General features: G+C 46.1%; 1 protein-coding gene across 1 annotated transcript in view; it reads right to left on the reverse strand.

The window, feature by feature from the left end:
* The window catches only part of MOCOS (molybdenum cofactor sulfurase), a 48595-nt gene that overhangs the window by 18405 nt on the left and 16772 nt on the right, over positions 1-13418 (reverse strand). Inside the window, 4 exon segments of the mRNA XM_084780619.1 lie at positions 2081-2243; positions 5414-5839; positions 8783-8899; positions 11655-11854. Coding sequence (XP_084636745.1) covers positions 2081-2243; positions 5414-5839; positions 8783-8899; positions 11655-11854 — 906 coding nt within the window.

Raw genomic sequence — 13418 nt, forward strand, 5'->3', positions numbered from 1 at the left:
GCGAGGATAATTCTGGACAGTATAATCCACGAGCATATCACATTAACAGATGATGAGATCCTAGCACGTCTGTGTCAAGGGCCCTCAAAGGCCACTTGTCTAATGAAGAGCTGAGATAGAGGGGAAAGGACAACAGAGCAGCAAAAGCACCACGACCTTGAGAAGAGGCAGAAGGTGAGTGGTTTCCAACAGGGCTTACAGCTCTTTACCCCATGCTGCGAAAGCACCTGGGTGGGAGAGGGAAGACTCAGCTACAGGAAGGCTCTTCTATGGCAGAGCAGACCTCTGAGGCCAGCCACAGCCCTCGGGGCTTTTCAGTCCGTTAGTAGCTGCAGATCTCCTCAGGCTACTGGTGCATTATGTCTGATAGAAGCCAAGATGTATCTGGAGAGACACTCAAGACACTGGGAAACAGGAGGCTCCAACAAGGCTCTACATGTGTCACTCTTCTACTCAAAAATACTAAGTGAACATGTGAAAATAAAAAATTTAAATTGCCCCAAATCAAAACTAACTCAGATACCCTTCAGTGAACAAATGGACAAATGTACCTTATGACACTCACACTGGGGCACACTTCTCAGTAACATGCACTTATGGGTCATATTACATGCAGGACTTAGGTGGATCTCAAAACTATCACGCTGAGCAAGAGAAGATGTCTCTAACGCCCTCACACTACCCAATACCCTGGAGTCCACGGTCTCTTTGGTCATCAGACATTCAGGTTGTGGGATAACAATCTATGACTGTGGTACCACAATGCGCCTCCTCCTGGATGATGGGCTGTTTTGTACTTGAGCTGTGGGAGTGGTTACCCCAATTTGTAGATGTATTAAACTTCTTGCAGTAGAGCAAAAGGTCAATATCAGTATTCGCTTTGGGACGATAGAAATATTGACCTGGTGGTTTAAGGAAAACTCCACCCTGGGACCAGAAAAAAAAAAACACAGGCAAGAAACAAAGTCATGAGGACATGGATGTAGGGACATCATGAAAGCTCAGGCACAGTTGGGTGGAAAGTCAGGATATTCTACAAGTGGGGAGGGGTAAGACCCAAGAGAATTCCATACACGCACATACATACACACACACACACACACATACACATATACATGTATATACATGTATACACACACACACACACACACACACACACACACACACACATGACTATGGCTATAATTACCATTGGCTTGGTGGATAAAAAAAGGCACCTAAAACACAAGTCTGATGACTTGAGTTTGGTCCCAAGAACACACAGGAAAAAGCTTCTGTGCTCTCAACACACTTACAGTGAGATGGGAGTCAGAGACAGGAGAAGCTCAAGGTCCAGTTAGCCTGGAGTACACAGCACAGCAGCAGAAACAAGGGAGACCCTGTCTCAAAAAGGCGGAGAGAGCTAACTCCCTAAAAGTGGTTCTGTAATGCCCACACACATCCCACCGCACATGAGCACTCATCTTCACATGCATACAATAATTTTTAAAAGGGAAAGGAAAATAGAGGAAAGAGAGAGAACCTTGAGAAATTAAGCCAAATGTTAAAATTTGTTAAAACTGGCTAGCACGGTTGTGTATTGTGTTAATTTTACCTCTGTGCTGGCAAACACTGTAGCCATGAGCCACTTGTAGATGTTTAGATGAGGTAAAATGTGATACGTTTTGAAACTCACTTCTCCTGTCTGCTGGCCACATTCTGAGGCGTCAGTGGCCACATACGCCCAGCAGCTGCCAGCTGTCCAGGGCAGATACTGAACACTCCCATCACCATAGAAAATGCCCTGGACAGAGCTCTCCCATACATGCATGGCTCACAATAAAAAACCAAGAGGAAAGAAGCAACACCTAAAATGCAAAGCATGATGGGTAAAACTAAGGAATGCAAGCCCTGAGGTCCCAGGCTTTGTTGTCTCTCCTGAACATCTTTGCATTTCCATAAAGATAATGGAAACTAACACTTGATAAAAGAGAGGCCATGAGGTTGTTTGTTTTGGTTTTTTTTAGCCTGAGAATGAAAGCTCCCCCCTCCCCCCCCCCATGCACAATGGTCGCTCTGTGGAAATGTGGAAACTTCACACCTTTGGCTTTGATGACCATGATCCCCTGCTGCAGGTCGATGAAGGGCTGGATCAGGCAGAGCCGCTGCTCCTGCTTCTGACTCAGGCAAATACCATTGTGGTTCACAACCATCCAGCTTCGGTCATAGAGCAGCCCTTGGCTCCCTATAGGCCACTCGGTCACCTACGCAAAGCAGAGGATTTTAGGCCAGGGCTCCTCAACGTTACTCATATTGTGAGGTCAAAGACCTACCTATCAGACAAATGCAGACGGCCTTCACGAATTCAGTGTGTACTCTCGGAGGATGAGAGGAGCAAGGCACACAACAGAGAGAGCTTTGCACAGGAGATGTGGGGGTGGGAGACCTTCTCTCCAGTTCTCCAGATCCAGTGTCCACCCTGCTGATCAGGCATTGCATGCACAGGCAAACCACTCAGAGCGCAGGAGTCTGCAGTAGCACTACCGTCTCACCCCAAGCCTGGCCTCCCTCCCCACAGGTGCCCACAGATCCCGCTTTCTGTACAGCCTTTCACCCTGGTCCAGGTGGACCCTCACACCACAGACATGTGGCTATACTAAAATGGTCACTGAATTGGCCCACGTCAATTGTGTAAGTTTTCTAGGTGTCCTGGTTTCAACCGCTGTGACAAACACCCTGACCTTTGCCTTGGGGCAGAAAGGGCTTCTCCAGCTTACAAGTCTATGTCCCAGCCCATCATTTCGAGGAAGTCATAGAAGCAGTCCATAGAGCTTGGAGAGATTGCATTGCATACAGTCAGAGCAGAGAGAAAGAAATGCACCTATGCGGCCTGCTTGCTTACTGCTTATCCGCAGCTAGCTTCCTTTAACTCTTACACAGTTCCGGGCCCAGGCCATGAAATGGTTCTGCCCATATTCAGAGTGGATCTTCCCACCCCAATTAACAATCAAGAAAGCAGCACTCCACAGAGACGCTCTCGGGTCAACCCAGTCTACATGATTCCTCACCGACATTTCCTCTCCCTGGGTGACCCCAGTTCACAGCAAGCTGGTGATAAAAAACTAATAGCAAATCTCCACTGCTCATAGCTGTACAGAATGTAAATACAAAGCATCTCTATATGCCCGGATCCTACATCCCAACACCAAACACAACCAAAAAGGATTGGGATCCTTTAAAGAAAGGATTAAAGGCAGGATAGCCACCAGGAGTCTCAGCAAGGAACCTGTATTGATGGTGCAGCAGGAGTCAGAGGCCTTGAACCACACCAGTGACTCACTGCAATGATCATCTGCAAGAAAAGCCGTTTGGGCAAAACAGTACGCTTGTGACACACTGTGACACGCTAAAGATTTCACTGAGATGTTTGTTGGTTGGTTGGTTTTTCTTTGGGGGTTTATAAGGGCAGAGGGCAGATATAGAGGGATGGGGAGATGAGTGGGATTGAGGTGCATGATGGGAAATTCACAAAGAATCAACAAAAAGGATTTTTGGGGGCTTGGGGGGGGGTTGGTTGCTTGCTTGCTTGCTTGATTGATTTTTGGTTGGTTGGTTTGGGGTTTTTTGTTTTGTTTTGTTTTGTTCTTTTGGTTTTTCAAGACAGTGTTTCAACTGTAACCTTGGCTGTCCTGGAACTCACAGAGATCTGCCCGCCTCAGCCTTCTGAGTGCTGGGATTAAAGGTGTGTACCACCATTGCCCAGATCAATAAAAAGTTTTTTTTTTTAAAGTACGGATTGAAGAGAAAATCAACTCTCATTGAGCCTCAGAGTCCTCCTGTTCCCCTCCTGTGGTTGACCTATGAATGCAACCCAGCTGTGAAAACAGAAGGGAGGGCGGAGTCCTGCCTGCTCAGGTGGTGTGAGCTGGTGTGCTCACTGTATTACTCACCTTGTTGTCATGACCAAATACCTGACATTATAGAAGTAATGACAGTAAGGAAGCAGCACAGAGGAGGAACCGTTTGGCTCACGATGTGAGGGTGATACGACCCATCACGGTGGTGTGAACAGCTTGAGCCTGTGGTGGCAGAAGCTTGAGGCTGCTCACTCGCACCTCCACAGACCAGGAGGCAGTGAAGGCAAGGAAGCAGTGTTGAGCTGTAAATCTCAAACCTACTTCCCCCAGCTTGAATATACCTCCCAAGGATCCTACAACAGCGCCACCCTCACACACATGAGCCTGGGAGAGACATTTACACCCAGGCTCCTGTGGAACTACCCAGAGAGCAGGCCAATTAACCACCGTGATCTGTATTTGCCTTCAGAAGAGCCCGGTCACTGTGCCATCCCATTTTAAGTAACTAAGGCTGGCTGCCAGCCAAGGCAAGCCTCCTGTCCCCCAACGCCAGAATCACCCAATCAGCATGTTTGTAGGTGTGTGACATCATCATAATTCAGAATCTGCAGGAGATTACTTCCAGGATCCCTGAAAAGGACTCAAGTCTGTGGATGCTCAAAACTTCTTACTAAGCTGCAGTGTTTGCATATAGCCTAGGTACATGCCCCTGTAAAATGCTTCATCTGTAAGTTACCTACTTTACCTAGCACAATGTAAGTGCTAGACAACGTGTTTAAGCTCAGTCCCCCCCGGGTTCCAGGTGATGCACTAAGGATAACGTTACTACCCCATTCATGTAGCCATTTTAAGGGTCAAATGAAGCAAGCATGTCAAGTGCTTCAGCAAAAGCGCATGTGAATCCATCCAGTTCCAGTCACGGCCAATAGACCGAGGCTAAAGAGATGGCTCAGTCGGTGAAGTGTTTGCTATGCAAGCAAACTGAGTTAGGTCCCCAGGACCTGTGTAAAAAAATAGTAATAATAATAGTAATAGTAATAATAATAATAATAATAATAATAATAATAATAATAATAATAATAATAATAAAAAATGTGGTAGATGTGGTGGCATGTGCTTGTAATCCCAGCACTGGGGAAGTAAAGACAGGAAAATGGCTGAGGTCAGCTGACCAGCCATTAAGCCTACTAAGAGAGATCCAGGCCAGTGAGAGGCTCAGTCTCAAAACTCAAGGTGAAGGCACCCAAAGAATGACAGCTACATGCCCGCATAGTCATGTACACACACTTCCATACATGCATGCACTCGTACACACACAGAAACGGGGTTCCCCGGAGGTGTAAGCGCCATATTTAAAAATTCACCCTGCCCAAGAGAGGCAGAAGGGAACTGGCTCTCGAACCGACAGCTCTCTGATGTTTGTGTTTTGCCTTCTTTTCTCACTTGCTACATGATTCTTTCACTTTTGGCTAAAAAAAATTTTTAAAATTGCTATACACTGCCTCAAATAAGGAAGTGGGAGGAGCAACAGTGCTCAGAGAAAAGGAACAAAGTGGCCGCTGGTGTGAAGCCCTTACCTCAAACGCAGCACAGGATTTGATGGGGTAGAGGTAAATGTTGGTGACAATGTGGGGCCCAAGGTCTCCATTCGGGATACAGGCAGCTTTCTCTCGAGGGGTCTGCGGGACGCTGCTGGCTTTGCTCAGAGATGGGCACAAGTCCGCCATATTTGCATCAGGGCAGGAATCATTGCAGACTGCAAGTTCTGTGCAGGAACCTTCTTGAGATGAGTGGCAGTCACTCTCTGAGGTTAAGGCTCCAGTGTCGCTGGTGCTGGCTTGAGGAACAGGCTGGCCACCAGGTGAGTGAAGGCAGAAAACTCGGATGAACCTGAGAAAGGCCTGGGCGTCTTCCAGCGTGGACATGTATCCAAAGGAGATCCTCACAGAGCCTGTGGGCCGGCCGTCTATGATGTCGATGTCATCTCCACAGACATGACCGGCCTAGAATTAGGCAGGTAAGTCAAGCAGGGGATCTTGTGGTTCGTGGATAAATTGGGAAGATATTGCAAACACGAATTTTATTTATTTTAAAAATAAACTCAGGAAGACAGAATTGCTGGGTAACTGAGAAACCGTTGCTACTCTGCAGACCAAGGGACTCGCTGCCTGTTTTCACTTACTAAGGTGAATCACAGCTGTGAATTGGACCTGATGCCAGTCTCAGGGGCTTTTAAAGAGATTGAAAGCAATGCGTTGTGGGGAACATTTCCCCAGAGGGCTCAACACACAGACCAAAGTCAGAAACACCAGAAGCTCTATTTTCTATTCCAGTCTTCCCAGGCAGAACACTTACTGGCCACCCAGGACACCAAGCATTCCTGGCAGCAGCCCTTGGAGAGGCTGTAAGTACCAGCCCATGGCCACCTCAAGTAGGCCCTGCCAGGATGGAAAGGAGGATGTACCCATCTCCAAGCCCAGCAGCCTGCTGTTTGTCATGAGCAGTATACACACTTGATGCTTAGGACACCTCCCTACTCTAGGCCAGTCACCCACAGAGATGGGCTGCAGCCTTCCATCACCATCCAAAACTATGGCCAGAGCTTCAAGCAGTTGAGTTCTGCACATCTTGCTTCCTTCTCTCTTTCTCTCATTTTTTCCATCGCCCCTTTCTTCCTCCCTCTCCCCATCCACCATCTCTTCCTTTCTCTCTCAGGTGGAGATAATATTTTTTCTCATTTTGATTACTTCTTTGATATTTTTATATTTTATATTATTCATAAAATTATCTATATTGCAAATACTGTACATTTTATATTTATATCATATAAATATATTAAATTTATGTTTGTATTATTTCATTTTTATATTTTGCACAATATATATAATCATGTCCCTCCCCCAATTCCCCTGAAATCCATTCCTCCCTTCCTCACCCAACCAACGTTATGTCCCTTTTCTTTTCAAATCAATTTTTCTATATATAATTTATTTATCTTTATTATATATGCATTGGTGTTTTGCCTGCATGTATGTCTGGCTGAAGGTGTCAGATCATGGAGTTACAGACAGTTGTGAGCTGCCATGTGGGTACTGGGATTTGAACCCAGGTTCTATGGAAGAGCACAGTGCTTTGATTTTTTTTTTAAAGATTTATTATTTATTGTGTATACAATGTTCTGCCTGCATGTATGCCTGCCCACCAGAAGAGGATACCAGATCTCATTATAAATGGTTATGAACCACCATGTGGTTGCTGGGAATTGAACTCAGGACCTTTGGAAGAGCAGCGAGTGCTCTTAACCTGCTGAGTCATCTCTCCAGCCCCAGAAGCCAGTGTTTTTAAGAGTTGAGCCACCTCTCCAGCCTCTGTGTCCTCTTTTTTATAAACCTTTAACAAGTACAGTTTGTGCTGCCCATATGCTCTTAGACATGTGACCTTCCACCAGAGCATGTTCCTCCAGGGGTCACATCCCCTAGTAGGCCCATTCTTGTTTTTAAAATAAAATCTAGTTTGGAGGCTGGAGAGACGGCCAGTGATTACAGATGCTTGCTGCACAATCCTGGTGACCTGAGTTTGAACCCCGTAACCTATGCAAAGGTGGAAAGCAAGAACCAACTCTAAAATGCTGTTCCCTAACCTCCACATGTGCAACCTGCCACATGTATAGCATGCATACACATGCTATAATAATAATAATAATAATAATAATAATAATAATAATAATAATAATAATAATAATAGTAATAATAAATAATAATAATAATAAATAGCAGCTAACTGGGATCTAACATATGCATGTTCAATGGCAAGAAAAAGAAACTCAAATTAGCAACTATTGCAAAATGCACTGGGCTCTTTGTCACTTGCTATGGTTTGAAACTGGAATGCCCCCATAAGCTCTTGTTTGACAGACCCCCTACCCCTCCCCATCTCCCCTTGCCCCCTCCCCCATCCCCCACCCCGGCTGGCGCTGATATTTTGGGAGGTTGTGGAAACTCTGAGGTGGGACGCAGCAGCAGGAAGCAGGTCACTGCAGCAGGTGCTTGGAGTTCTTCCTTGTTACATACACATGTTCTACTGCCCTATCAGTTCTGAGGTGAGCATCTCTCTCCTGCCACAGTCCCACTGTCATGACGGTCTGCGCAAGCAGTGGCCATGGACTGACCCCTGAAACCCTGAGAAAAGCAAGTAGCTCCTCCCTCCCAGGTGAGTCATTTACATTGGATTTTTTTTTTTTTTTTTTTGTCATAAGAATGAGAAACTATTCTTGTGAAATGGTTCAAATCTGGCCATATGCTCCCAGAGTGGAAAAAACCTCCACCCCAGGAGAAACAGGGAATGTAGGAACCCAGGGAGCCAAAACCCCGGAGCCACCCACTCCCAGCCTAGAGGGAGCCTAAAGGAAGTTGAGAGGCTGTATGCAAGGAGGAGTGAATTGGGCGAGGGTGTGTAGTGGAATGTCACCAACCGACAGCCCTCTTCAGTTACAGTTTTACCTCAGGCTAGCAAGAGAATTCACTGGGTAAAGGCACTTGGCACCAAGCCTCAAAATCTAGATTTGATCTCCAAGATCTAGATGGTAGGAGGAGAGAACCAACTCCAGCAAATTGTTCTCTGACTTCTACACACATGCTGTAGCACACATGTACACACACACACACACACACACACACCACCATTACCACCACCACCACCGCCACATCACACAAATAATATAATTCTAAAAATTACTCCCAAAATGAAAAGTGAATCAAAACACACTGCCACAGAGCTAATGACTTCAAGTACGTTCTCCTTTTCAGCCCCCCTTTTCTTTTCGCTCCATCCACAGAGTGGGCCCGGCAAGATGAGGCTGAGGAAGCGGCCTCCATCAGTCGCCATGACCAGCCAGCACGCAGCCTTGCCGGCTGCAGTCTGTGTGGGCTACAGGGTCTTGTACTGACCTGAAAGTGTTTCTTAACCATCTCTTCACTTAGCCCCAGGTGCCTCTGGCAGGCCCCCAAGTTACAGAAGCAGCCAGTCCTCAGGTGGATACTGTGTAGGCTAGCCATTTTGTCTACCTAGGGAAAAGGTGACATGGAATCAAGAGTCAGAAGTGTCTACTTTAACTGTGATGTCCGGAACAGAATTCTGAACAACATCGAACCTATCTTTCCCAACAAAAAAGATGGTGGGTGATATAAGCCTGGACGCTTGCTCTAAAACTCACGGCTGTTATAGTGCAGGTATAAAATGCTCCCAGGGGCATGCGTCCTTGAACATTTGGTCCCCAGCTGTTAATGCTGTTCTGGGACGTTGTAGGCTGCCTGGTAGGCGGGACCTCACTGGAGGAAGTGGGCCGCTAACATGTAGGCCCCGCAAATTATAATCCAGCCCTTCCTCCCTCTGGTAAGGACACCAGGCTCCCCGTTACGAACCCCAGCCACTAAGGAGTGGTCATCCGCCATTCCATCATCTCAGGGGGGGACTCTACCTCTTAGTCTGTGAGTGAGAATACCCTCTATCCCTGACGTGACTTTAGCCAGGTACTTTGTCACCATGAGGAGAAAAGTGACTGATATTAGGATCTACGGGTTTATCCAACATTTTACAAAGTGCCCTAGAAATTGGAATTTATCCAGTACAATTAAAGAAGTGCACTTGAGAAAATATAAAACCCGGACCGAGGTCTAAGCTCATGGGCTTCCAGTGAGCCTCGGAAGAATCACAGAGAGTGGGGCTAGGGCCGTTGTCAGCTCCTTCTCATTGGCTGCCACAGGCTCTGACCACAGGCAGTCCCAGAGAGATGTTGTTCTGGGCAGCATCAGCTTGGCTCACAGCCTGCGTCACAAGCATCGTATGGCATCTCAGGCATTAATGTCAACAATTAATAAATGGGACCTCATGAGGCTGAGAAGCTTCTGTAAGGCAGGAGACACTGTCAAGAGAGCAAAGCGACAGCCTACAAACTGGGAAAAGATCTTCACCAACCCTATATCTGACAAAGGTCTAATATCCAAAATATATAAAGAACTCAAGAAATTAAACACCACCAAACCAAATAACCCAATTGAGAAATGGGGCTTGGAACTAAACAGAGAATTCTCAACAGAGGAATATCAAATGGCTGAGAAACACTTAAAGAAATGCTCAACCTCCTTAATCATCAGGGAAATGCAAATCAAAACAACTCTGAGATTCCATCTTACACCCATCAGAATGGCTAAGATCAAAAATTCAAGCTACACCACATGCTGGCGAGGATGTGGGGAGAGAGGAACACTCCTTCATTGCTGGTGGGAATGCAAACTAGTACAACCACTTTGGAAATCTATCTGGTGCTATCTCAGAAAAATGGGAATAGGGCTTCCTCAAGACCCAGCTATTCCACTCCTTGGAATATACCCAGAAGATGCTCCAGCACACAACAAGAAAATTTGCTCAACCATGTTCATAGCAGCCTTATTCATAATAGCGTTTTCTAATTTCTCCAACTTTAGGTTCCATTGGGATTGCGGCTCAGTCCAGGTGTTATGACTCTCTGCTGCCCCCTGGAGGCTATGGGATGTGACATTCTCCAGCCTCAGCTGCCTAGGTAGCATCATGCCACAGCGAGTAGAGAGGAAAACAGACTTTGTTTGAAGTATAACAACAAAGCACATGTTTTGGGGGTGTTCAGGAGAAATAAGCTGAATCTGTTCCAACTCTTGTCCTTCCCAACCTGCAAACCACGATTTCCATCTTTCCCCATTGGAGGGAGATTAAAAAAAAAACATCCATGCAAAGGGGGTGTATCACAGAAACTGCTTTTGACCAGCCCACAATTCCTTTGAGGTCATTGCATGCTTAAACTAAGGCAGAAACAAGGGTTTCTTTAAAGCTGGGTGAATTAATGATGCTACTTATTTTAAAAAATAAAGACGAAAAACAATTTTTTTAAAGGAGGCTCTGGACTCCACCTAATGCTGACAAATGATGCGGTGTGATGTAGTCTGAGTTTGACATATCACTTTGCCATGTGACGTGACCTCAGCTGTGGTATTCTACTTTTCTGTCTGGTTTAGCTGTCTTCCCACTCGGGAAAGCTCCCTGCCCCTTTCTCCCTTCCTAAGTAAAGAATGCTAAAGACATACAGAGCCAAGCCTGAGCAGAACTGTGTGCCAATGAGAAATGAAGAGCCCCTGAGCTGAGTACAGAGGATGTATCTTCTGTTTGTTGTTTGTTTGTTTGTTTGTTTGTTTGTTTGTTTTACAAGACAGGCTTTCTCTGTGTAGCCTTGACTGTCCTGGACTCACTTTGTAGATCAGGCTGGCCTCGAACTCACTGAGATTCACCTGCCTCTGTTTCCCCAAGAACTGGGATTAAATGCGCTCGCCACCATACCCAGCTTGGTGGATGTATCTAATGCCCACACTCAGGACTTGGAGGCAAAGAGGTCAAGAGTTCAAGGCCATCCGTGGCTATATAGTGAGTTCTACACCAACTCTGGCTACCTGAGACTGTGTATAAATATACAAACAAGCAAGCTAATGCCTCTGAGTGAGGCTCTCCCACAGAGCCTGGGCTTTCTTACAGCTCCTCCTGGGGACTTTTTTTAAAAAATAAACTTCAAGAGTCAGAAAGGCTTCCAAATTTAGACAAGAACGTTTCTGGTATAAAGGGGCCAGTAAGAAGAATATAGGAAAAGCTAGACCTCATGACTGAACCAGGTGTAGTGGCTAACTCCTGCAACCCAGCGCGCGGGAGGGAGAGATAGGACTATAAAAGATCAGCCTGGGCTAGAGTGAGACTCCCCCACCAAAAAAAAAAAAAAAAAAAAAAAGAGTCAAACCCCACCTGGGAGTAGCCAATGATGTTCCCACCATCATCCAGCACGTTAAAATTGATGATTGGGCCCTGGACATCAGGGCCGCTGAACCCAGAATCGGTGTAAATCCGTACCACGGGGGCTCCATTGGGGTAGCGGAGGGAAGACAGGGCAGAGTACGTGTACTGCGCCAGAGCGAAGGTGTGCTGCTGTATGTTCTCCATGCCACCTAGGGACAAGAACACAGGGAAACATAATGGCCTCAGACTTCCAGTTAATGACTTTAAACATAGCTTTCCATATGACAAAGTTGATATACTCGTAGTGTTTTATTTTATGTTTTGCTCGTAGACCATGCGTGTACTCCCTGAGGGGACCGGAAGAGAGAGTCTGATTCCCTGGGACTGGAGTTAGAAGCAGTGGTGAGCTGCCATGTGGGTGCTTGGGATTGGACCCAGGTCCTCCGGAAGAGCAACCAGTGCTCTTAACCACTGAGCCATCTCTCCAACTCCAAAGTTGGCACTGAATAAGATTGTCTTTGTTTTTCCTATGGAATGTTTCCAGAGGAATTCTGTTACATTCATTTAAGTATATAGTTATATCCATTGTATCCATGAGTGTAGATATATTCATATACATATATATTTATATACATATAGTTAATTAAAGATTCAGTTATTTAGGCCCTTTGTTAGCCAGTGGCAAAAATATATTTATATAATTTTTAAATCATTTTTGCCCTTAATGGTTAAACTAATTTTTTATTCTTAGTGGTTAAATTGTTTTAACATAGTACATAACAATTAAGGCTATCTGCTGCCAGAAGAGTGAAAACATGCTCAGCAAAGTGAATAAAGTGTTTGTATTATCATGCTTTTTATATCTTAAGAAGTGTCTCGCCAGTCGTGGTAGCACACGCCTTTAATCCCAGCACTCCAGAGGTGGAGGCAGGAGATTCACTGTGAGTTCGAGGCCAGCCTGGTCTACAGAGTGAGTCCAGGACAGCCAAGGCTAACACAAAGAGACCCTGTCTCGAAAAACCAAAAAACCAAAAAAAAAAAAAAAAAAAAAGAAAGAAAAAAAAAAAGAAGTGTCTGGAATGGGCAAATTCATATAGACAGAAAGTAGATTCAGAGTCACCTCAGGAATGGGGGGAAGGGAATGAGGAGGTGCTGTTTAATAAAACAGAGCTTCAGTCTAAGATGATTTTTAAAAATGGCTATGGCCAGGGAGATGAGTGTACAGATGTGCGAGGAGGAGCAGGAAGGCCCGATATGTGGCAGCGCTTGCTGAGCAGGCACCAGCTTGCTGGTCTGAATCTGATGCCTGGAACCATGTAAAAAGTCTGGTGCAGCGACAGTCTGTTACCCCAGCAGTACTGCAGTATGGCGGGAAGGAGAGTCTGCAGGAAGTTGCAGGCTAGCTAGCCTGGAGGACACAGCACGGCTGCAGAAACAGCACGACAGACCCTGCCCCAGACCAGGGAGAATGGGAGAACACAGTCCTACAACTGGCCCTCTTGCACACACACAACACACGCGCACACATGCGCACACACTCTCTCTCTCTCACACACACAATCATATGCACACACACTCACATGCACACACACGCACTCTCACATACACGCACACATGCACACACTCTCACACACACACCTATGCACACACACTTACTCTCACACATGCACACGCATGTGAATGTAGGGCTGACTGAGAGGTGGCTGAGCAGTTAAGGGCACTTGCCGCTGTTGCAAAGGACCCAGGTTGGGTCTCCAGGACCCACGGTAGCTC

This window comes from Acomys minous, assembly GCF_964271855.1.
Source record: "Acomys minous genome assembly, chromosome: 4".
In the NCBI taxonomy this organism is placed as follows: domain Eukaryota; kingdom Metazoa; phylum Chordata; class Mammalia; order Rodentia; family Muridae; genus Acomys; species Acomys minous.